At 44.0% G+C, this 26,123-nt stretch overlaps 1 protein-coding gene across 2 annotated transcripts in view; it reads left to right on the top strand.

Moving 5' to 3' along the window:
- The window catches only part of MTHFD1L (methylenetetrahydrofolate dehydrogenase (NADP+ dependent) 1 like), a 241,037-nt gene that overhangs the window by 25,101 nt on the left and 189,813 nt on the right, over positions 1 to 26,123 (top strand). For both annotated transcript variants that reach the window (XM_039467586.2, XM_039467584.2), the window contains exon 8: positions 17,403 to 17,514. In XM_039467586.2, coding sequence (XP_039323520.1) covers positions 17,403 to 17,514 — 112 coding nt within the window. The remainder of the gene's footprint in view (positions 1 to 17,402; positions 17,515 to 26,123) is intronic.

Genomic DNA, 26,123 nt, shown 5'->3' with positions numbered 1-26,123 from the left:
TTCTGAAATCCAGATGGAAGCATAAAGGACAAAGATAACCAAGATAATTCTGTGGAAAAAGTAGGTGGGAGACATTCCCAGCCACCTAGCATGAATTATTATGCACTCATAGTAATTACGATAATATGGTAGATAAACAGACTATCAGAATAGAAGGAGGTGGAAATTTATGTGTATATGGAAGCTTGAGAGAAGGTACTGTAGATCAATGGGGAAAAGATTTAACTATTAAAGTCAGGGCATGGTGGCTCACGCCTGTAATCCCAGCACTTTGGGAGACTGAGGTGGGCGGATCACTTGATCTCAGGAGTTTGAGACCATCCTGGCCAACATGGTGAAACCCCATCTGTACTAAAAATATAAAAAATTAGCTGGGCATGGTGGTGCAAGCCTGTAGTCCCAGCTACTTAGGAAGCTGAGGCAGGAGAATCGCTTGAATCTGGGAGGCGGAGGTTGCCGTGAGCCGAGATCGCGCCATTGCACTCCAGTCTGGGTTACAGAATAAGACTCCATCTCAAAAAAAATAAAGATTATTAAAAATGATGCTGACTAAACTAGTTATATGTATATAAGTCTAGAATAGGAATACTAACCTGATACTACATATAAAAATCACTTCTATATTAAAATACCTAAATGTGGAAAGCAAAACTGTACAACTTATAGAAAAAAATATAGGCGTAGGCTTTTAAGATGTTGGCATTGGAAGGATAGCTTAAGAGACCCAAAAAGCACAGATTGCTAAAGAAAAGATGCATAAATCTGACTATCAAGTTTTCAAAAACCCCAAAGCTTTTCTTTCTAAAAAGAAGTTCTTAAAAAAGTGAAAAGACAGCTATAGTATAGAAGATACTTACAACAAACATTTAGCCAGTAATTAGTATCTTATAAAAGATTCCTCCAAATCAGTAAGACAAAGACAATCTGTTAGAAAAATGGACACATGACAGGCCACTAACAGATGAGGAGCCTGAGGTTTAAAAGGCACTTGAAAAGCTGCCTGGTTTCCTGCGGTTTTTGCTTACCAGTCATATTGGCAGTAGGTAAAAAGTGCCAGTTAGACATATTTGCAAATGTCCAGAGCTATGGGAATTCATATATTGCTGGCAAGAGTTAAAATTTGAAATAATCATTTTGGTTTATATATATATATATATATATATATATATATATATATATTTATTTATTTATTTATTTATTTTTATTTATTTATTTATTTTTTTGAGACAGAGTTTCGCTCTTGTTACCCAGGCTGGAGTGCAATGGCGCGATCTTGGCTCACTGCAACCTCTGCCTCCTGGGTTCAAGCAATTCTCCTGCCTCCGCCTCCCTAGTAACTGGGACTACAGGCGTGCGCCACCATGCCCAGCTAATTTTTGTATTCTTAGTAGAGACGGGGTTTCACCATGTTGACCAGGATGGTCTCGATCTCTTGACCTCGTGATCCACCCGCCTCGGCCTCCCAAAGTGCTGGGATTACAGGCGTGAGCCACCGCGCCCGGCTTATTTATTTATTTTTTCCTTTTTTTTTGCTATGGAGTCTTGCTGTGTCTCCCAGGCTGGAGTGCAGTGGCCCGATCTCGGCTCACTGCAACCTCCACCTCCTGCGTTCAAGCGGTTCTCCTGCCTCAGCCTCTCAAGTAGCTGTGATGACAGGCACATGCCACCACACCCAGCTCATTTTTTTGGGTATGAAATAGACATTTTGGAAAGCAGTTTAGTAGAGTTTGAGCTACTCTTTGATCCAGGAATTTCACTCTAAATATGTATCATAGACGAAACTTGCCCATATCTATTAAAAGGCGTGTTTACGATTGGTCGGAGTAGCATGTTTACAAGGCAAAAAGTTTTGTTCGTTTGTTTGAAACAGAGGGCCACTGGTGGTTCTGTGGGTCGTGGCCCCTTTCTGCTAGCTGTCAGAGCTGAGTTGGCTCCATGAGTTGGTGAAAGCGGTCTCCAGCCAGGTGCAAGGGAGACAGGGCACCTGTCGTGTCCCACTGATGAGCAGGGTAGAGGTCCCTTGTAGAAGGGTGACTCTTGAATATGAAGAGGATGGTATTCCTCACTGAGCATCTTCTGGAGCTTGATGACCACTGGGGAATGTATCCGAGTCACGAGCACCAAATCTGTTTCCGGAGGCAGTGCTGGCGTATCCTTACAGGACTGCAGCAACTTCACCTCTGGCCTCCTTAGAAGAAAGAATTGAACTGAGGGACATAAGGCAGAAGGAGAGACAGGCAAGTTTCCAAGGAGGACGGAAAGCCTATTAAAAAGCTTTAGAATAGTAAGGACAGGAAAGAAGGAAAGTACAGCTTGGAAGAGGGCCAAGCAGGCGACTTGAGAAACCAAGTGCACCACGGAAAGTATTTAAACAGTGACCTAAATGCCCATCAGTGTGAATGGAAAAATCATAGCTGTGTGTAGAGTATGCATAGGCATATGTTCATAAAACAATGATATTAAATCAGTGAAAATTAATAAACTAGAGCTGTCGATAGCAACACGCATTTTGTTTTGTTTTGTTTTTTGTTTGTTTTTTGAGACAGTGTCTTGCTCTGTCCCCCAGGCTGCAGTGCAGTGGCGTGAGCTCAGCTCACTGCGACCTCTGCCTCCCGGGTTCAAGTGATTCTTCCGCTTCAGCCTCCCGAGTAGCTCAGACTACAGGCGTGCACCAACACCCTGACTAATTTTTGTATTTTTAGTAGAGACGGGGTTTCACCATGTTGGCCAGGGCTGCTCTCTAGTTCCTGACCTCAGGTGATCTGCCCACCTTGGCCTCCCAAAGTGCTGGGATTACAGGCATGAGCCACCGCTCCCAGCCTGGAAGAATTTTTTTAAAACACCATTCAGCAAACAAAAACCCAAGTTGTAGAAGGATGTATTTCATATAACACCATTTATATATGTCTGAAAGCAACACAACATATATATGTAATCCTAATACATATATACACATATATATGTGTATATACAATGTATGTATTATTTCGAATCTATGTATTATTTCTAATCTATATATTATTTCTTTATGTTTTTACTTCAGTTGCATGGAATCCTTATATATATATATATATATATATATTAGAATTCTTATATCTATATTAGGAGTCATATATTATTAGGAGTCCATGCAAATGAAGTAAAAATATAAAGAAATAATGGAAACTATGAACCAAATCCGCAAAGCATTTATTGAGGCAAGGGTGTCGATATAGACGGAAAGGAAGCCTAGACACCTTCATCCCTTTTTTCTTAAACTGGGCAATAGGTGTTGTCTAGGTATGTTAGGTTACCGTTTTACATTTTCATGTCTGAAATGATTGTTTTTCATTTTAAAAAATGACAGTACAGCTCACAGATTTCAAGCAAAGTGAAGTTTAAAACGAATGCATTAAGTACAATCAGTTACTACAGAACATGATCTAAAAATACATGTTCCTCATGTTGCAGGGTGAGAATGGAAATGAGGAGTAGATTGTAATCTTGCCAGGGAAGCCAGGTGTCTCAGCAGAGTTGGACTCTTTTCTTGGCAGGTGGATCTAATTTATGGAATTCTTGCATTAAGACAGCTCAGGGAGGCAGCCTTGCAGTTAAACCTGAACCTGTGTGCGTTTTTAGCGATCACCACATGGTGGCAGCCTATCCAAGAAAATTCAAGGGCCGTATTTTGCACTTGAGAGCCCAGAAATTTTGATTTGGAAGCTCAGTGGAAGAGGAAAATAAACCGTACCCTGCACTGAACAGCTGTGGTGAAAAGAGAAAATACCTTCCTTGGCAATTGAATGTTTTCACAGCTGTCACAGATGCTTTTGCTAGTTGTATCTGTATTTTTGAAAAACAAAGACATTTTTCAAAGTACTTTTTTTATTACGGGAATAAATCACCTTGTCTCTGTACTTTGGGATGAATCTCATCTGAACTTTGAGAATAATTAAGTGGCTTGACTTTCTGGAGAATCTAGTCATTGGGTAACATTCTTGTTTTCATATGTACTAGAAGGTTCTCTTTCATAGTTGATGTGGCACATACATTTTTTCCCTGAGTCTTTGGTATTTATAGTGGCACCACTGTGAATGTTAGAGGCTGTCAACTTTCATTCTTATGATTGCGTCATCTTTGTAGCCAAAAACACGGGAAGAAATGTTCATGGCTCCGCCCCATACTTGTCCCCTTCTACCTGGTCTACGTACCTATGACAGGCTCCTGTCCCACCACAAATAACAGCCTGTGTGTTTCATGCTGGCAGCTAGCCTTTCACTAGCCACTTACCTCCCTGCAACCCATATGCCTCCCTGTGTCTGCATGACGTTTGAATTGTCACTATTCCTGTGTTGTATTTTTTGGTTTTTAAGATGGAGTTTCGCTCTTGTTACCCAGGCTGGAGTGCAATGACGCAATCTTGGCTCACAGCAACCTCTGCCACCCAGGCTCAAGTGATTTTCTTGCCTCAGCCTCCCTAGTAGCTGGGATTACAGGCACGCGCCACTACACCCAGCTAATATTTTGTATTTTTAGTAGGGATGGGGTTTCTCCAAGTTGGTCAGGCTGGTCTCGAACTCGCGACCTCAGGTGAGCTGCCCACCTCAGTCTCCCAAAGTGCTGGGATTACAGGTGTGAGCCATCATACCTGGCCTCCTATGTTGTATTTTTACAAGAATGTATAGGGCAGAAAACTCGTGGCATTCATTTCCTTAGTAGGAATTCTAGCCTTCCTTGGAGCCATGGTAATAAGGAGGCATGGGAATACGTGGATTGTACCACTCAATGGCCATCTGGAAGCCACAGTGGTGCAAAAAGCCACCTAGGCATGAGTTAGTGTCCTGGGGTACTCAATAGGGACATGCTCTGTCCACACCTGGCACACCCTTGGAAAAGCTTCACTGTGAAAACACTGGAAGTAAAAATGTTAACAACAGATAGGGATTTTTTTCCCCTTGAGACAGAGGCTGTCTCTGTTACTCATGCTGGAGTACAGTGGTATGAACTTGGCTCACTAGACCTCTGCCTCATGGTTTCAAGCAATTCTCATGCCTAAGCCACCTGAGTAGCTGGGATTACAGGCCGGCACCACCACCCCCACCTAATTTTTATATTTTTAGTAGAGATGGGGTTTCACTATGTTGGCCAGGCTGGTCTCGAACTCCTGACTTCAAGTGTTCCACCCACGTAACCCTCTCAAAGTGCTGGAATTATAGGCACGAGTTGCTGTACCTGGTCCAGATGGGGATTTTTGTTGTCCAGTTGAATCAACCAAGAATAAAAGTTCATTTTAAGGCCGGGCGTGGTGGCTCACACCTGTAATTCAAGCACTTTGGAGGCCAAGGCAGGCGGATCACCTGAGGTCAGGAGTTCAAGACCAACCTGACCAACATGGTGAAACCCCGTCTTTAAAAAAAAAAAAGTGCATTTTGAGATTATAGTCTATTTAATTTCTTATTGGTGATGATAAAAGAGTTGAGGAAAGATGAGAACAAGCTTAGGATTATGGCTACTTAGTAGAAGGACATTATCTTTGACAAGCATTTCCGATGTGCTTATTTGTACGTGACATGGAACAAGACCCCCATCCCCACAACACCTACCCACTGTGGGACATCTGGCTGGAGATTTCCAAAGTTGAGGGTGAAAGGCTGGGCCTCGGGTGTGACTGTGTAACACGAGAGTTCTTTCCACCATCTGTAGCCACAGCTACTCTTCCCGCTGTGGGCTGACCTTCCAGTTACCAGGCAGCCTGCTGCAACCACCAGAAACTGCCTTTCAGGCTTTCGAGTTGGGCACAACATTTGTGTTCTCAGTAAGCAGTAGAGCGTAGCCTTTAGGGACACACAGATCTGGGCTCGAGCCTCAGCTGTGGCTGCTCTGAGCCTGTTTCCTCCTATGTAAAATGGCAATCATATACTCCCTATTTTATGGGGCAGTTGTGAGAATGAAATTAAATGCTAATGTGGGCCAGGTGCAGTGGCTCACGCCTGTAATCCCAACACTTTGGGAGGCTGAGGTGGGCAGATTGCTTGAGCCCCGGAGTTTGAGACCAGCCTGCCAACGTGGTGAAACCCCATCTCTACAAAAAGTACAAAAATTAGCCAGGCATGGTGGCTGTAGTCCCAGATACTTTGGAGGCTGAGGTAGGAGGATCACCTGAACCTGGGGAGGTCGAGGTTGCAGTGAGCTGAGATTGCAGCACTGCACTCTAGCCTGGGCGACAGAGCGATGGGGGAAAATATATGTATGTATATATATATATTTAATATAGATATATATTTAGAAAGAGAGAGAGAGATCTATATGTATACACACACCAATGTGGGTCAATGAGGTAAATCACTCAAACTGTAAGTAGATTAACTAGTAAAGTAGTGTGACCTGGGGTCCCTCACTGGAAGCCTGGTATAGGTGCTTCCACTGTGTAGGTGGGGGAAGGACAGAGTGTCTCCAGCTGTTTGTCTGTGCGGTCTCCCAGCAGAATATTGACCAAGGGAGGGAAACCGAAAGCAAGATTACCATGAGACAATGTCCCAGAGAGAGGAGGGACTGACCAGAGCGGGGACCCAGCTTAAGCCAGTCAGGCTCATCTTCTAATCCTTAGTAGATTATGATTACGACCTTTAATGACATAACAGCCTCCTTTCCTCCAAAGCTGTGGACTCTTCCTTCCCATGCTTCATGTTACTCGGAAGTCACTATCCTTCCGAACATGTCTGCTGGAGGTCCCTGATGGACCAGTTATTACTTTCAGGCTCCGTAGTTTTAACGAATAGTTACATCGAATTAGTTACAAATAGAAATCGATCCTTTCTCTGTCCGTCTATCTAAGTGGAAGGATAGTCTGTGGACACTGATTCACGCATAACATCTCCATGGAGCCTGAGCATGAAGAGTTGAACTTCTTAGGGGTCCACAGAAACCAGAATAGACTTTGGTGTTTGGTAGCTTTGTAACTTATGCCCATTGGGGTGTATAGTTGAAAACAGAGAAGAAATTTCCTGCTCTGATTCTGAGTATCTATTCCAGGATTGGAGATGCGTTGAGCATTTCCTTGGAGACCCTAGAGCTGGGGATGGGAAGAACACCTGGGCATTTGTCCAGATGAGCCATACGCTGTGGAGTGTCACGTGTCCGGAAGCCCAGGCACTGGAGCTAGCGTTTTTGGGCAGGGCTAGGGAACCCTGCTCTTTCCTCCACCCAAATGCAGGCCCCCACCCCCAGCACGCTTGGCCCTGCAGGGGAGCGACAATCCTGGCTTCACTCTCAGGAATGAGCCTGGATTTGGAGATAACCTCTTCCTGATCCCGATGGTTTGATTCTGGTGCCAAAACCAGCTGAGGTGGGCATGGTTTTGCATTGGTGTTTACAAGGTGGAGTGGTGCCCCACAGGGAGGGAGAGGTGGGCAGGCACACTGGGGCCCTGCTCCCTCGAGTCTCCTCTGAACCTGTGGTTAGGGCACAGCTGGACAATGCTGAAATGGTCTCCGGCTGGGAGGTGAGGTAAACCCCAGCTGCATGCAGAAGAAATAACCTGGAAATCAGACAACCATTTTATTTTGTTTTTCTCAGAGGATCTCATTTCTCCCTCTCCTCCTGAGCACAGAGACCCTCAAAACTGGTATTCACAGAAGGAAAAAATAATAGGTCTTTCACCTTTGAAGGATCAAAGTGTCTAGGTTTTTTATTTTGTGAGCAAAGCTGAACTATCACAAAGTCCTTTTCAGTTTAAATTTAGTGCCCAGCATGGCTCATGAAAGGCTTTGAAAAGTGAATTGGAGAATTCTAAATGTACTTACATGTGAAAGGATGACTTCTTGAAAAAAGAATCATATCGGCTCCCAACGGGAGAAGGGAGGAACTGTAGCTTTTAAACTGCACTAGATTCGTGAGTTATGTGACAATTCTTTTAACAGGATGGAATGCATTTAAAGCAATAACGTGCTGCAGTGACAGCAATGGCAGCCAACATTAATTGACAGAATGGCCACTTTGAAGCAGGCCCTGTCTTGTGCTCCTGTTATCTCAGCCATCTGCACACTCATCCTGTTAGGCAGGACTGTCATCCTCCTCATATGACACATTAGGAAGCTGAGTCTCAGAGGGGAGACTTTGCAAAGATCATGTGATTAAAAAAGGGTAGAGGCGGCACAGCGGCCTGTGTTTTTAACACGGTCCCATGTCGGCTCTTATTCCAGATCATCACATAAAGTCTAATCTTTTTTATTTATTTATTTATTTATTTTTTGTTTTGTTTTTAACCTGCTGTGAAAATTTGGGACTAAGAAATAAAGTCTAATCTCTAATCTTGATAACCAGAAAGCACCGGCCACCTCAGATGAGAGAGATCAAGACCTGAGACCCTTGACTTGTATTGAATTCACGCTTATTTTACTCTGATGTTTGTAATCCCTGAGCCATACTTGTTAAGAGAATTGAGCTGAAGTAGACCGAATGCTGTTCCCTCTCTGAGGCCTGGGGCTCATCACCAGCTGTCCAGGCTCTCTTTTCAGAGGAGACAGTGAGCACTTTCAGAGAGGGCAGGGGTGGACAAAGACAGCCTCAGTGAGGCGAATTCACCACCTCCCCTGCCTGCTGCAGGTGAGATGGGGAAAAAAGCACTGGACCTTCCCAGACATCACAGCCTCGTGCTCAGCGAGTGGCTGAGGTAATCCATAGCCCAAGTCATCAATAGTGTGGAATTAAGTGCACTGAATAGTGTCAGACCCTGAGCTTTCTTTGACAGATTTAGGGGGTCAGCTCCCTACTTTCCCCTCTGGCTTCTATCTGATCATTGCTCTGCTTATTAATACCAGGGAAGAAGATGAATAGAACCTTTTGGAAAGCCAAAAAAAAAAAAAAAAAAAAAAAAAAAAAATCAGGCCATTATACGTAGCAGTGTTGAGGGAAGGATTTGTTAGATGATACATTCAAACTAATGGGCATGAGATCAAGAAGGGGCCATATGATTAACAGACTGACTGGTCTTAGGTGGTTCAGAATTTAAGCTGAGAAACTGAAACTGAGAAGAAATGTATTGTTGTTATATCAAATATGTGAGTAAAAATGTAATTAAAACACCATCTATCTCCACTTTCCCCGACATTACCTTCATTTTATGATGCCTTTCTGTATCTTATAGGCGAAACATTCTGATAGATTGTGTTCTAAATGTTTGAAGGTTGGTCTGAATGTGGAATGTATTTTCTCATGGATATAACAGTATAAATGGTGTTAGGGTCATGGGATTGCAAAGCCGGTTTAACAAACAGCGGTGGAATCACATTGACCTCCTTTCCGATTTTTCTGTGGGAAACTTCACCTGGGGCTTTAACATACTTCTCAGCTGTGGGGTAAGTTTCAGCCTCCATGATGCCTGTGTTACTTTGCAGTTACCTGCGGTCAACCACAAATAAGTCTTTGTGGTCATTAGGGGCCAGATAGGGAAGTGAGGTGTGTATACTGCACAAGAGAGCCTACCCCATTTCTGGAAGAAGGGCTGCAGGCTTGTGTCCTGCAGAGAACAGGCTGGAAGCATCACCTTCAGCCCACTGGCAGCGGCTTATCTCCCATTTCCTTTTCTGCACTATCAGCAGAGCTTGGCTTCCTTTTCACCCCTGCTGCAGTGCAGATTTTTTTTTGTGAGACGGAATCTCACTCTGTTGCCCAGGCTGGAGTGCAGTGGTGTGATCTCGGCTCACTGCAGCCTCCACCTCCTTGGTTCAAGTGATTCTCCTGCCTCAGCCTCCCTCTTGAGAGTAGCTAGGACTACAGGCATGTGCTACCATGCCCAATTTTTTTGTGTGTTTTTAGTAGAGACCGGTTTCACTGTGTTAGCCAGGGTTGTCTTAATCTCCTGACCTCAAATGATCCGCCCGCCTCAGCCTCCCAAAGTACTGGGATTACAGGCATGAACCACCACACCGGGACAATGCAAATGCTTTTCAAGGCTGTGGAATTTTGAATCGTTTAATGGGAATGTCTTAAACATCACCTGTAACAATAAAGCACCTTATCACCGTGTGGAGATTTCCTTTTCACGGCTTTTGCATATATGCCTCGCATTCACCGGGCAACCCTGAAAACTGGATATTACGCTCACCAGAGAGCCTTGACCCTGATTGTCGCTGATAAGGAGCTGTGTCTGGACTTGAACGCAGGTCACAGGACTCCACCCATGGTGCTCTCCCTGCTGCGCCTCAATTCCTCACTTTCCAGAGTAGGCAACTGAGGCCTGGAGAGTTCTCAAAGGAAATGGAATGCAGAAATCTGTTGATGTGCAACATGAGGCTCAGAATTGAAAAGCATAAAATGTCAGGAAATGCAAAGCAGAATTTCCCCCAGCAATGGCAATTTGCATGAATGTGAACACGCTGCGTGTATTAAAGTTTGTGGTTGACGTATGAGCATAAATCCTCAGGCCTATTCCTCTATGAAGCCTGGCTTGTCTGGTGTTGCTCTGGGAACTGTAACTTGAGCATTTCCCTATTTTTGTACTAAAGGAAGCAAAATAAGGTATTTTGGTTCTAAGTCTTTGTCATGTGAAGGAAACTCCTCGTTACCACCCGCCATCTAAACACAGATTCTCTCTCTTAGCGCCACTTCTGAATTTTGTTTATTCCTAAAGTATATGGAAGGGAGTTATTTTTGATGAGTCGCTAAAGTATATCCATTCCCAGAATGGTGTTGCATTTTTTTCCTTTTATCATCTGTCATGACTGTTGTACGTGTGAAGCTGGCTTCCAGAGGAATTGTCTTTTCTAGCATTTTGGTCACAGCTAAATATCTTTGATATTTTCTTCTCGTATGCTGAGCAGGAAATAAGTTGAATGATGAAGTAAGAGATGAACTTAGGAACATTTAGAAAAAGGAAGGTCGTTTATTATCCTTTAGGGGAAAAATTTGGTAGATAAATGCTGTAATTCTACTCCCAAATGTCCATTTGGCTTGTAGTCATTTTGATTTATGAAATAACCATAAGAAACATCTTAAAATTTTAAAAGCCAATAATCTGTTCTACTAAACACAGAGGAGAGTAGAAATAAACGAAATACACCCAGTTCCTGAAAGGAAAAGCATTCTCCCAGGATGAGATCACTGGGTGGACGTGATGTGGGGAAAATACCTTTTGCTGCAGTTGTCATCCCCATATCTTGCCAAAGTATGACAAGATCCGAATGAAGACGGTTTGATGTTCTTAGAGTAGTTACACTATTATTATTACTATCGAGGCAGAGTTCCACTCTTGTTGCCCAAGCCGAAGTGCAATGGCGCCATCTCAGCTTATTGCAATCTCCGCCTCCCGGGTTCAAGCGCTTCTCCTGCCTCAGCCTCCCGCATAGCTGGGGTTATAGGCATGTGCTACCACGTCCCACTAATTGTGTATTTTTAGTAGAGACGGGGTTTCTTTGTTATACTGTTTTAACATTCCTATTTAATGCATGCTTAATACTGCAGGGAAAGGTGGATACTGAGTCATAGATATAAAGCAATATTTTTTTTTTTTTTTTTTTTTTTTTTTGAGAAGGAGTCTGGCTTTTGTTGCCTAAGCTGGAGTACAATGGCGTGATCTCAGCTCACTGCAACCTCCGCCTTCTGGGTTCAAGCGATTCTCCTGCCTCAGCCTCCTGAGTAGCTGGGATTACAGGCGCATGCCACTGCGCCCAGCTAATTTTTGTATTTTTAGTAGAGACGGGGTTTCGACATTTTGGCCAGGCTGGTCTCGAACTCCTGACCTTGTGATCCACCTGCCTCGGCCTCCCAAAGTGTTGGGATTACAGGCGTGAGCCACCGCACCCAGCCAAAAGTGGCAATTTTCTTAGAAAAGGGACATCTGCTCTTTATAGAAATGTTGTCACAAGGCAGTTTAGAAGTCCCTTTGCTACCTAAAGTTTTTCATGGACACGCCCTGTCTGATCAGAAATCATTTTGTGCTGGGCACAGTGGCTCACATCTGTCATTCTAGCACTGTGGAAGGCCAAGACAGGCAGATCACTTGAGCCTAGGTATTTAAGACAGCCTGGGCAACAAGATGAAACCCTGTCTCTACAAAAAATACTTAAAAAATGAACTGGGCATGGTGGAGAACATCTGTACTCCCAGCTCCTTGGGAGGCTGAGGTGGGAGGATCGCTTGAGCCTGGGAGCCAAGGCTGCAGTGAGCTGACATCATACCACTGCACTCCAGCCTAGGCGACAGAGTGAGACCCTGTCTCCAAAAATAAATAAAGCCTCATGAAGAATCTGCCATGGAGCATAATGTGACCCATAAAGCCACTTACTTGGGCACACATAAACTACAGTGTGTTCCAGTTTGTTGAAAGTGAAAATCAAGCAAGGGACCACCTCCCTGCCCTCCAGACCCCACTGTGTTCTCTGTGTCTGACCGCGATGGGCCATCACTCAGGCACTAGTTGAGAATGCCAGTGTCTTTTTTTTTTTTTTTTTTTTGAAACGAAGTTTTGCTCTTCTGGCGCTGGAGTGCAATGGTGCAATCTTGGCTCACTGCAACCTCCGCCTCTCAGGTTCAAGCGATTCTCCAGCCTCAGCTTCCTGAGTAGCTGGGATTACAGGCATATGCCACCCTGCCCGGCTAATTTTTTGTATTTTTGGTAGAGACGGGATTTCTCCGTGTTGGTCAAGCTGGTCTCAAACTCCTGACCTCAGGTGATCCACTCACCTCAGCCTTTCAAAATATTGGGATTATAGGCGTAAGCCACCACGCCCAGCCCCAGTCTCTTTAGTTATTGTAATTTCAGAAGCACATCCTTGCTGGACAAATCACCTACTTGTTAATTTTTTAAAGTAATGTTGATCATTTTGAATATTGTTTTCTTTCTTTTTTATTCAACTGACCCTCAAGGAATTGAACTTGATTTTCTGAAGTGTGCTGGGATTGTTTAAAGGACGTAGAAACAGTTTTCATAGGTCTCAAGTGATATAAACCACAATTCTTTAGAAAATACCTTTTTTTACCCATTCTGGATTTTAAGTATGTATACAGATCTCATATCTGAGATTCTCGTGTGATATGAACTGTTTCAAAGCACATTGATAGCAGAAGATACATACCGTTTTTTAGTTAAGAGGGCAGGGCTGTATTTAGTTTTAAAAAGTTTAATGCATTCTATTTGCTAAATACAAAATTATGATATTCCATGTAACTTTCCAAATCCCCTCTGTCCTCCGTTCCCACATCTCTTTATATTCAGAGGCTTGTCCCTCCAGCTTAAAAATTAATGACTTCAAGAAAATGTATCTTCAGTTATCCAAACTACTGCACCCCCACACGCTCCCCGTTACGTTTCTGCATATCTGCTTCTTACTATTGTTTTAACATTTGGTTCTCTGCCTGGGGGGTCGGGGTGGTTGCTTTAAGCTGCTCCACTCAAGTCTCAGCAGAGAAAGCAGTATTTTGTTATGAGGTAGAGTTTCAAGCCAAGCTTTGGCCAGGGTCTTTCCCATTTGGGAGGTGGAAAGTAGGAACAGCGAGTGAGACAATAATTCTCCTTGAATTTTAGCTCATTAAAATCTTCCCTTGTCCTTGGTGGGTTATCTACTGATTGAAGCATCTAGCACTTTTCCTTTCCAGAAAGAATTAACATCTACTATGCGATCATTGTTAAGGGAGGAGCGCTTGTCTTTTCTCTATGGAATGAGCTGTTCCCCAGTCGCTGATGAGTAAGCCCTCGTTAGAGTTGTGTGTAGGTATGGAGCAGAGGGCTCAGAATGAGATTTCTAAGATTTATAGGTAATGAAAAGAACAGGTTGTATCAAAGACACCACGTGTAGGAAACTAAGTGTTCTTAGGGGACTTGTGTGAACCTGTGATCCTTGGCTCCCTCCAAAATGAACATTTCAGTCTTGTTCACATTAACCTCCTTTTTACCGTTGTTTTAACATGTTCTGGTTTTGCTGCTTTTGTGCCTGAAAATCCAGCAAAATGGCGTTTCTTATCCGTAGACCTGCGGCAAAGCTTAATAAACCTTTGTATTTCTCTTGAGGATGGCTGTGATTGAATTTTTGACAGTAGTATGTGCAAATGAAGGAATACAATTTTTTTTTATACAGATGTTTAAAATCCTTTTTCCACTAGCACTCTTTTTTCCCCCATATATGCTATCACCTGGAATGCTAGCTGTATTTTAAATCAGTAGAGATTAGAGGTGGCTTTAAGGGATTAGATTGCTGGTGATATTGGCTGCAATTTTTTTTTTTTTTTTTTTTTTTTTTTTAGACAGAGTCAATCCATTGCTCAGGCTAGAGTGTGGTGGCATGATCTCGGCTCACTGCAACCTCCGCCTCCTGGGTTCAAGTGATTCTCATTTGGCTGCAAAGTTCTTAGAGAGGATTAGTGGCCTTTTGGCCCTGTGGAACAGAAGAATGGTTATTTAGGCAAATGTGTTTTGTTTTTGAGACAGGGTCTTGCCCTGTCACCCAGGCTGGAGTGCAGTGGCGTGATCACAGCTCACTGCAGCTGTGACCTGGGCTCAAGCAATCCTTCTACCTCAACCTCTTAAGTAGCTAGGACCACAGGCACATCTCACCACACCTGGCTAATTTTTATTTTATTTTTTGTAGAGACAGGGTCTTCCTATGTTGCTCAAGCTGTTCTCAAACTTGTGGGCTCAAGCAGTCTTCCCACCCTGGCCTCCCAAAGTGCTGGGATTACCCAGCATGGTGGCATGAGCCCTGGGCAAATGTTTTAGTAGGGATTTCTCTTTTCTTTTCTTTTTCTTTTGAGATGGAGTTTCACTCTTGTTACCCAGGCTGGAGTGCAATGGCGTGATCTCGGCTCACCACAACCTCCGCCTCCTGGGTTCAGGCAATTCTCCTACCTCAGCCTCCTGAGTAGCTGGGATTACAGGCACGTGCCACCATGCCCAGCTAATTTTTTGTATTTTTTTTTTAGTAGAGATGGGGTTTCACCATGTTGACCAGGATGGTCTCGATCTCTTGACCTCGTGATCCACCCGCCTCGGCCTCCCAAAGTGCTGGCATTACAGGCTTGAGCCACCGCGCCTAGCCTCTCTTTTCTTTTTAATGTGATTAATGCAATAGATTCTGCCTGACACCATGGCAGTGTGCTCTTCTACTTCCATAATAAAGTCAGAATAATAATACAGTCAGGAGCTGAAAAGCAGGGAATGCAGTTTCACTTATTACTGGATAATCAATGAGTGTTAATATGCTTTTCCCTACTCACATGGTCAAATTGATCAAGTATTTCCAAGGCATTAGCTTTTAAAAGTTGGCTTTGTCAGCTCTATGAGAAGACACACATTTCGATTTTTATCGTGCGACTCCTCTGTCAGGGGATTTGGAGCTGCCCTTGATCTTGGCCTTTTTGTTCATAAACCAGGTAGGACTGTCATGGATTTGCTTCCATTATCATCTCTTGTCTCAAGATTTCTTTTTTTTTTTTTTTTTTTTTTTGAGATGGAGTTTCGCTCTTGTTACCCAGGCTGGAGTGCAATGGCGCGATCTCGGCTCACCACAACCTCCGCCTCCTGGGTTCAGGCAATTCTCCTGCCTCAGCCTCCTGAGTAGCTGGGATTACAGGCACGAGCCACCATGCCCAGCTAATTTTTTGTATTTTTAGTAGAGACGAGGTTTCACCATGTTGACCAGGATGGTCTCGATCTGTTGACCTCGTGATCCACCCGCCTCGGCCTCCCAAAGTGCTGGGATTACAGGCTTGAGCCACCGCGCCCGGCCTTGTCTCAAGATTTCTAAAAGGCATCAGCTCTTGCGCACATAGTGCGAAAAGTCCTCAGGCAGAGGAGCTATCCTGGTTCTTCCACAGGATCTTGAATGATCAGCTTGTCTAAGCTGAGAATGGATAACGGTGTCTCCAGCACGTGTATTTGGTGGTTTGGTGGTGGCAGCGGCAGCGGGGATGCTTTTGTGTTTCGTAGTCTGCCCCTCTGTCTGTTTGACGCCAGAGACTCTGTGGTTACTTGCAGGACTTTGAAGTCCACAGGAGAGACAGCAGGGAAAGGAACTGCTAGTTGTCCTCTTTCTACCTAGGTTCACTTGGATCTCTAGGACTGGGTTCACTAGGAGACACAAGACAGAACATTGAGGTATTTGTATCTGGGAGCCACAGTTTCCTTGTCTGTTAAATGAGTAGAGTAACGCCAATCTCACTCATTTGGAATATTCAATGAGGTAATACTTAAAACACCTAGCTGACTGGTACAATTGTAGCTATTCTCTTCTGCAGATCTAGTATTCCTATTCCCCCCTCCCTCCGCATAGGGATCTGGTGTGAAATCGTCAGTTGCTCAGTGGGGTGGGGAGCTGGCCATTGTTTGGTTCAGGTCAGAGCTAAGCTCTTTGCCTCTGTCTTAACGTCACCTTCCTACCAGACTTGTTCCTCCAGCAATGGATAATCGGAATGCAAATAGGATGGATGTGATCAATGCATTTTGTTGGAGTTGCTGCATTCTTTCTACTTTCTTAGGAAAAAAAAAAAGTGAATGGTTGGGCAAGAGACTAACCAGGGCCTCAGAGGAAGTGGAATTCTTTCTCAAGCTCCTGACAGTCCTTCCATGGGTATAGTTACAATTCCATAGGGGTCTCATTGCGATGGTGCCATTATACAGGCCAGCAAGCCCACTGTGTGGGCCAGACCTCACGGGCTCTGCCCTTGTTTTCCTCTCTCTCTCTCTTTTTTTTTTTTTTTTTTTTTTTGAGACAGGGTCTCACTCTGTTGCCCAGGCTGAAGTGCAGCGATATGATCTCAGCTCACTGCAACCTCTGCCTCCCTTATGATTCTCTTGCCTCAGCCTTCCCAGTAGCTGAGATTACAGGCCCCCACCAGCATGCCTTGCTAATTTTTGTATTTTTAGTAGGGACAAGATTTCACATGTTGGCCAGGCTGGTCTTGAACTCCTGACCTCAGGTGATCCACCTGCCTCGGCTTCTCTAAGTGCTGGGATTACAGGCATGAGCCACCGTGCCCAGCCATATTTTTGTATTTTTAGTAGAGACAGGGTTTCACCATGTTGGCCAGGATGGTCTTGAACTCCTGACCTCAGGTGATCCACCTCAGCCTCCCTAAGTGCTGGGATTACAGGTGTGAGCCACTGCGCCTGGCTGCCCCATTCTTTTTCTTGACCTTATAGTTAGTGGTGAAAACATGTAAATGGTAATACTCCCTGCAGTATGTGTGCTGAAGTGACTACCCTGAAGTCAGTTTTTTAAGTCCTATTTTCCTTTCGTTCTAGGATATGACAATTGTTTTCTGTTTCTATTAATACAGCCTTGAAAGGAATTAGTGAAGTGATTCTGTCCTTGTCAGCAGCTTGGAGCAAAGCCGTAGTTCTGGGATCGGGTTGAACTCATTTGACATCAGTAGTTACGTATCTCTCTATGCCTCAGATTAAAATGTGCGTGTTTTTTCCTTTCTCCTTTTAGCTTCGCGAAGCTGACATTGTGGTCGTAGGCTCACCTAAGCCAGAAGAGATTCCCCTTACTTGGATACAACCAGGAACAACTGTTCTCAACTGCTCCCATGACTTCCTGTCCGGTAAGTGTCTTCACATTGGTGTACAGCCACTGATGAGGTCAGATCGTTCGGAGAAACGTTAACCTTTTGCTCAGAGGGTCTGTTTCTGAAATGTTGGCTGTCATCAACATTAATATATGGGATTGGAAACTTAGAATGTGGGTTGCCTGACAGAAGAACCATGCTGCTGGGCAAAGAGAAACCAAGATGGCAGTTGAGATGTCTGCTCCCACAGTGAAGTGCCCCTGCTGGTCTCTGGCAGTCGGGTCAGTCGTGACCTCAAGTAGATGATGTGTAGGTGTGTGAGGTAAACTAGAAATAGTGGTTTTCAGTCTCTTAAAAAGTAGTAAGATCCTTTCTTCCAAAGAAATCTTCACGGAATCTCACTGTGAAATGCAAGGGAGAGCCGGGTTGCCGGGAGGAATGGGAACAGGATCCGCCTCTGTGTCTCCGTGATTCCCCGTCACTTGACCCATGAAGCACACCCTCCGAGCCCCAGAGTCATCACAGAACAGTAGGAAAATCACCACTAGATGTAGAAACAGTTTTAGGATTGGGCCTGCTATTTGATGGCATTTTGCCAAGATACCAGGAGGACTCCAGACCACACCAGGCCTGTGGGGGCGGCCCCAGCAGTGCCCGAAACAGGGCAGCCAGCGGCCAAGGGGTCCGGGAGGAGCCAACCCAGAGCGGGTTCCTTTTTCCAGTTTGTAAAAAGGCACTGAGGCTGAGACAGCCTTGACCACACCCAGCCCCACTCAGCAAGTCCCTGAGAAGCACAGGTGAGCAAGAGATGATGGCACCGGGAGGCAGAGGAGAGCCCCCCGCCCCCACCCCCGTCCTTATTCCTCCTGGGTTTGGCCTCCAAATGTTCATACAGAGGAGAGGACTGGGCTGAGCTGGGCTGGAGGACAGTGGTACATTTTCCCCCTGAAGCTGGGCAGAATATACACCAAAGTTGGCAGCCTTTGCTCTCCTTCACCTCCACCAAGACCATACTTGAGGTTGAAATCTTGAAACCTTGTAGGCAGCTCCGTAAAAGACAGGCAGCGCCATAAAAGAGAGAGCCATAGTGAGAGGTTAATACTCAGCCCCCATTCTAGGAAATACAGCTCCTGCCAGAATTGACCAATCAGACTAAAAACCCCTTGGGGCCTGAGAGGGTGGAATGGATCAAAATCAAAGGAAAGAGCCAGAGTTCAGCCCTTGCATTAAGAGCTGTGGCCCTGGCTGGGCACAGTGGCTCATGTCTGTAATCCCAGCACTTTGGGAGCCCGAGGGGGGAAGATCATGAGGTTAGGATTTTGAGATCGGCCTGACCAACATGGTGAAACACCGTCTCTACAAAAATTCAAAAATTAGCCAGGTGTGATGGCACAGGCCTGTAATCTTAGCTACTCAGGAGGCTGAGACAGGAGAATTGCTTGAACCTGGGAGGTTGCAGTGAGCCGAGATCGGGCCATTGCACTCCAGCTCGGGCGACAGAGTAAGACTCTGTCTCAAAAAAAAAAAAAAGAGCTTGGCCATAATGGCTCCTTTTAACAAACAGAAGGCATATGCTAAATAACAAATCACATTTTAAAAATATGTGTAGTTTCCTTGTATAGCGTTTTCCTCAAAACAAAACAAAAACAAAATAGTGGACAGGGCAGATTCATTCCTCTGTTCTGAATCCCGGTTAGATTAGGAAACTCAGTGCTAACATTGGTTTCATGTAAGTGAATGCTGCTTTGCTGTAATATTTGCTTGCTGTGTTTTATTAAAGTTTTCATGTAGGATAGTTTTGGCACAGTCATGGCTGGAGATAGGAGTCTACTTGGATGTTTTCCTGGAATCCCTTTGAGCCCTGTGGTTACATGACAGTGAATATATTTTGTTAGTGAAAGTGCTTTATTTTAAATAAGGTTTCCTTTTAGGACCCTTATTTTTGAAAAAGGTATTCACTGAAGCATTAGATTTCAATGAAATGATTCTCTGGGGGGAAAAAAGACCAAGGCATTACAGATATTCCTCAACTTACCGTGGGGTTAGGAGCAGATAAACCCATCAGAAGTTGAAAATATTGTAAGTAAAAATGGCCATTTGTAGACAGGATGGGATGTGAAAACACAAATCAACATCCAAACGTGCTAGCAGCACAGTACACCATAGTGTATTGGCTGTTTGGCCTCGTGATTGCGTGGCTGACCGGAAACTGCGATTTGCTGTCGCTGCTGCCCAGGGTCTCAAGACAGCCTGGTGCTGTGTGTAGCTAGCTAAGGAAAAGATCAAAATTCGAAGCACAATTTCTACTGAATGCATATCCCTTTCCCACCATCATAAAGTGGATAAACAGTAAGTGAAAATGTTGTAAATCAGGGATGGTCTGTGTATTTCAAGATAATTCTAAAAGTAGATAGAATGTAATTTATTTGAAATGTATCTGGCCCAACTCTAATAGTTTTCTTGGTTCTTGAATGCCCAGTGTTCAGAATATTACTTGATACTTAGTAAGCACCCTATGAATTTTTATTTTATTTATTTATTTATTTATTTATTTATTTACTTATTTTGAGATGAAGTCTCGCTCTGTTGCCCGGGCTGGAGTGCAGTGGCATGATCTTGGCTCACTGCAACCTCCACCTTCCAGGTTCAAATGATTCTCCTAAGTAGCTGGGATTACAGGTGCCCGCCACCATGCCCGGCTAGTTTTTTCTTGTAATTTTAGTAGAGACAGGGTTTCACCATGTTGGCCAGACTGGTTTCGATCTCCTGACTCAAGTGATCCACTCACCTTGGCCTCCCAAAGTGCTGGGATTACAGGCATCAACCCCTGTGCCCAGTGGAATCTGTGAATATTGAATATTGAGCAAGTTAATAAACATGAACTCATAATTGTACTCTGCTCGTAGTTTTAAGTTTGTGGCATGTTTAGAGACATTTTCTTGAACTTGTCTCCCACTTAAAAATGGGGCTGACAGCTGGGCGCTGTGGCTCACTCCTGTCATCCCAGCACTTTGGGAGGTCAAGGCTGGTGGATCACTGAAGGTCAGGAATTCGAGACCAGGCCGGCCAACATGGTGAAGCTCTGTCTCTACGAAAAATACAAAAAAAATTAACCGGGCTTGTAGGTGGGCACCTGTAATCCCAGCTACTCAGGAGGCTGAGGCAGCAGGAGGCAGAGGTTGCAGTGAGCCAAGATTGCACCATTGCACTCCAGCCTGGATGGCAAGAGCAAGACTCCTTCTAAAAAAAAATTAAAAAAAAAAAAAAATTGGGAAGCAGGCTGAGGTGGGCAGATCACCCGAGGTCAGGAGTTTGAGACCAGTCTGACTAACATGGTGAAACCTGTCTCTACTGAAAATAATTAGCTGGGCGTGATGGGCGCCTGTTATTCTAGCTACTTGGGAGGCTGAGACAGGAGAATTGCTTGAACTTGGGAGGCGGAGGTTGCAGTGAGCCAAGACTATACCTTTGCACTCCAACCTGGGCAACAAGAGCGAAACTCCATCTTAAAACAAAAAAGACAGAAATGGGGCCAACTAGGCAGCCACTGATGATGATTGATGCGGATGAAAACAGACGAACAGTTTTGGGTGCTGCTATCCATAGTAGCACATTTCTAAATCGTCTACAAGTTTTAATTTTAGCAACTTTGTTTAGTATGCAAATTTAATCTAGGAATAATGAAGAAGGTTTTTTTCCCCTCTTTTTTATCTTGCCACTGTAAAGAAATGAATAAACTTTTTGAAATATTAAAAAGAAAGCTCTTATTTAAACTGAAGATGAGAAGAACCTTTCATAAACTTGTGGCTGGGTGAAGGCAGAATTTTATAATGAAATTTTTATTCTTACCTTCGTGGTACAGAGTTCCTCCCCCTTCCCCCATAAAAATAGATGAGATGTGGTGATTTATGATGAGGTAATTCTGTGGAGGCATTTTATGGAATACTTAATCCTAGGAGAGATTTTCCTGATGGCTGATAGCCCAGACACAGAGCTCAGAAAACAATTACACCCAGCTTGTTGGTTCTGTTCATTTAACCATCGCATGAATCCAATGCTTAGATTTTAAACAAAGAAATTTTAGCATTCTCTTTTCTAGCTATAGGAGTAACTACATTTTTATTTATTGAAAAAATACCTATTTCTTTTTCTTTGTTTATTTTATTTTATTTTATTTTTAGAAAAGGTCTTGCTCTGCTGCCCAGGCTAGAGTGCAGTGTGACAATCATAGCCTCAAACTCCTGGGCTCAAGCAATCTTCCATCCTAAGCTAATTAAAACTTTTTTTTTTTTTTTTTTTTGGTGTATGGAGGCAGGATTCTCACTGTGTTGCCCAGGCTGGCCTTGAACTCCTGGCCTCAAGTAGTCTTCCTGCCTCCACCTCCAAAAAGTGCTGAGATGACTGTTGTGAACCACCATGCTCAGCCTAAAAGACTTATTTCAAATGAAATAACACACCGATGTTGTGCCCTGCTTGCTAAACAGCAGATCTCATTGTAAGCAAAACCATTTTGTACCCCAAATGTTAGGACTGATTTACTGATGTACCCAATGGGACCAAGGAGAAGCTGGTCTTCTGTCTTGGGCTCTGAGAACAGTATCAAAACAGCAACTCTGTGGCACAGAGTAGTTTATAGCATCATTTTAAGCTAATATAATTCTATTTAGTGTGGAAGAGGGGAAGAGCCCTGGGATGCTGATGTGTTGGGGCCCCTGAGGAACCTTGAGCCGTTCCCTCATATGGCTCTGACATAGTGGAGGCCGGGTGCTGTGGCTGACGCCTGAAATCTCGACACCTTGAGAGGCCAAGTCGGATGGATTACTTAAGGCAGGCATCCCCAAACTTTTCACACAGGGGGCCAGTTCACTGTCCCTCAGACCGTTGGAGGGCCGCCACATACTGTGCTCCTCTCACTGACCACCAATGAAAGAGGTGCCCCTTCCTGAAGTGCGGCTGGGGGCCGGATAAATGGCCTCAGGGGGCCACATGCGGCCTGCGGGCTGCAGTTTGGGGATGCCTGACTTAAGGTCAGGAGTTCAAGACCAGACTAACTAACATGGTGAAACCCCATCTCTACTAACTGACTGACTAACATGGTGAAACCCCATCTCTACTAAAAATACAAAAGTTAGCTGGGCATGGTGGTGGGCACCTGTAATCTTAGCTACTTGGAAGGCTGAGGCAGGAGAATCGCTTGAACCCAGGAGGCGGAGGTTGTAGGGATCCAAGATCACGCCATTGTACTCCAGCCTGGGCGACAAGAGCAAAAGTCTGTCTCAAAAAATAAAAAAGAAGAAGAATATAGTGGAAAGATGAACAAGGAGAAGGGAGTTGTTTGTGTAAAACTATTCTTAATTGCATTGCACTTAAAGGCTGTGTGACTTTGAGGAAATAGGCGCTCTGATTAATTAATAAGATTCCCAGTTTCTCTGTGGGTAAATCCACAGCAAGGCAGTTGGGAGGAATAACAGATACCTCCAGGCAGTGCTTTTTTGATGGTAGCTGCCAATAAATGCTGGTCCACGCCCTGCGTCCCTCCCTCTACTTCCTTGTTGCCGTGTTTTCTGCACGCAGAACAGTTTTTGGACTCCATCTTGGCACAATATACATTTTTATTTTAAAAATCAAACCCAAGAAAGGAAGAAGTCCAATGAAATTCTGAACATGTAAGAAGTCAGCTTTAGAGAAATTAGATGTCCATGTAATTTTCATTATGCCATTGCAATTGCTATAAAATTAGAATCTTTGCTTATGACTCTTGAACTTTAGTGATTCCAAAATCCATTGTACCTATCACGGTTTTCCTTTAGTTTTTTTTTTTTTTTCCTCAAAATTCTGGATATTCTAGATCTATCCCTGAAGTACATGGCCAGTTTTCCATTTCAAATTTTAATTAGTTTTTAATACAAGATATTTAAGTTTTTACTTTTTTCTTTAAAAAGTGTAAAGGTTCATGTCATTTGGAATATGCAGCATTGTATAAATTGCCTTGTTAATTTGGTTTCAGTGGTTCACATTAAGTTATTACTAATAGCTTATTAGTATCAGTTTACTAATATTTTAATTATATTTTATCATGCCTTACATTGCATTCTTTTATTTTTTATTTTTTTTATTTTTCATTTTTTTTGAGACGGAGTTTCGCTCTTGTTACCCAGGCTGGAGTGCAATGGCGCGATCTCGGCTCACCGCAACCTCCGCCTCCTGGCTTCAGGCAATTCTCCTGCCTCAGCCTCCTGAGTAGCTGGGATTACAGGCAAGCGCCACCATGCCCAGCTAATTTTTTGTATTTTTAGTAGAGACAGGGTTTCACCATGTTGACCAGGATGGTCTCGATCTCTTGACCTCATGATCCACCCGCCTCGGCCTCCCAAAGTGCTGGGATTACAGGCTTGAGCCACCACGCCCGGCCTGAAAGGCACTTCTTACATGGTGGTGGCAAGAGAAAATGAGGACGATGCAAAAGCAGAAACCCTGATAAAACCTTCAGATCTCATGAGATGTATTTACTACAACAAGAAAAGTATGGGGAAAACCACCCTATTATTCAAATTATCTCCCACTGGGTCCCTCCTAAACATGTGGGAATTATGGAAGTACAGTTCAAGATGGAATTCGGGTGGGCCACTACATACTTTTAAACAACCAGCATTTATTGGCAGCTACCATCAAAAAGGCACTGCCCGGAGGTATCTGTTATTCCTCCCGACAGCCTTGCTGCCAATTTACCCACAAAGAAACTGGGAATCTTATTAATTAATAAGATTAAACCATATCAGAGAAGGAGGTGCACACTACATACTTTTAAACGACCAGATCTCAGCGTAACTCACTCACTCGCTATCATGACAGCAGCACCAAAGGGATGGTGCTAAGCCTTTTATGAAGAGCCACCCCCATGATCCTGTCACCTTCCGCCAGGCCCCACCTCCAACACTGGGAATCACAGTTCAACATGAGATTTGGTAGAGACACAGAACTGAACCATATCATGGTACTCATTTTATTTATTGCATTTTATTTATATCCTACAAAGTCAATATATTTAACTAACTGAAAAACTGGCTACCAATGTATATGTTTTTGTTTTTTTGTTTTTTGTTTTTTTTTAAGTCCTACCTATACTGATTTCAAAACCTCACATGTATTTTGGGAGTAATTTGTTCATCTAGAAGGGGAGAAAATATTTAAGTCTGTGGGCTTAATTTGATAAGAAGGGTGCCCTCGTCCAGACTGCATAGAAGCTGAGACGTTTCCACAGAGCAGAGATGGCAGGAAGGCTGAAGAATTGGCCTGCGTTCCTCTCACTGTAGTGATTGTTCTGGCAAAGTTCGCAGGGTGGTCTCAGCACCACTCATGTTAGTGAGAGGGTGGTTCTGATTTCTGAGGAAGGCATGATAGCAGTTTGGCCTTAAATTTTCTCTTTGCAGAAAGTTTGATTATCATTAGAAGAACAGCCATATTTCAAAGTGATTCATTGACTTGTCCCTGGAGGAATCAGGAGTTAGATGAGAGTGTTTAGTGGGAAGTGAAAAGACCCATCCCTGGTTTGGGATGAGATCCTTGTTGGACTGTGGTCCCAGGATTTTACTTAGACCCAGACTATAGAAAACCTTCAGCTGGAGTCTTGCCTCAAGGGGCAGGGGCTGAAATAATGATTCCCTTTCTTAGTTTTCTTTAGCCATGAAATTTATTAAAAATATATATCTGATTCTGAGTTGCCAGTCTTTATTGCTTCCGATTCTCCAGATTCAGAACTTACTTTTATCTTATTTTTTTGAGACAAGAGTCTTGCTCTGTTACCCAGTCTGGAATGCAGTGGCACAACCACAGGCTCACTGCCTCCTGAGCTCAAGTGATCCTGCAGCCCCAGCCCCGAGGTAGCTAAGACTACAGACACTCACCACCATGCCCAGCTTATTTTTGTACATTTTGTAGAGATGAGGTTTCACCAGGTTGCCCAGGCTGCTCCGAACTCCTGGACATAAGCGGTGTGAGCCACCACACCCAGCCTCAATGCAGTCTTAAAACTGAATTAGAAAATCTGAGTCCAGGCCAGAATTGTGTGTGTATATATATATAATGTATGTGTGTGGGGGGGTTTAAGTTTGTGTGTGTGTGTGTGTGTGTGTGTGTGTGACAGTATGGGTTTTAAGCTGTGTTTTAAAAGTGTGTTTTTGGCTGAGCCTGGTGGCTCACACTTGTAATCCTAGCACTTTGGGAGGGGGAAGTGGGCTGATTACTTGAGCTCACGAGCTCGAGACCAGCCTAAGCAACATGGTGAAACTCTGTCTCTACAAAAAATAGAAAAATTAAGGTCGGATGCTGTGGCTCATGCCTGTAATCCTAGCACTTTGGGAGGCCAAGGTGGGTGGATCATTTGAGGTCAGGAGTTCAAGACCAGTCTGGCCACCATGGTGAAATCCTGCCTCTACTAAAAAGATACAAAAATTAGCTTTACATGGTGGCACGTGCCTGTAGTCCCAACTACATAGGAGGCTGATGCAGGAAAGTCTCTTGAACCCAGGAGGCAGAGGCTGCAGTGAGCTGAGATCGCACCACTGCACTCTACCCTGGGTGACAGAACAAGAGTCCGTCTCAACAAAGAAACAAACAAAAACAAAAATTAGCCAGGCATTGCGGCA

Source organism: Saimiri boliviensis, chromosome 4 (assembly GCF_048565385.1).
Source record: "Saimiri boliviensis isolate mSaiBol1 chromosome 4, mSaiBol1.pri, whole genome shotgun sequence".
NCBI classification, from domain to species: domain Eukaryota; kingdom Metazoa; phylum Chordata; class Mammalia; order Primates; family Cebidae; genus Saimiri; species Saimiri boliviensis.
This window is presented reverse-complemented; position numbering and strand designations above follow the sequence as displayed.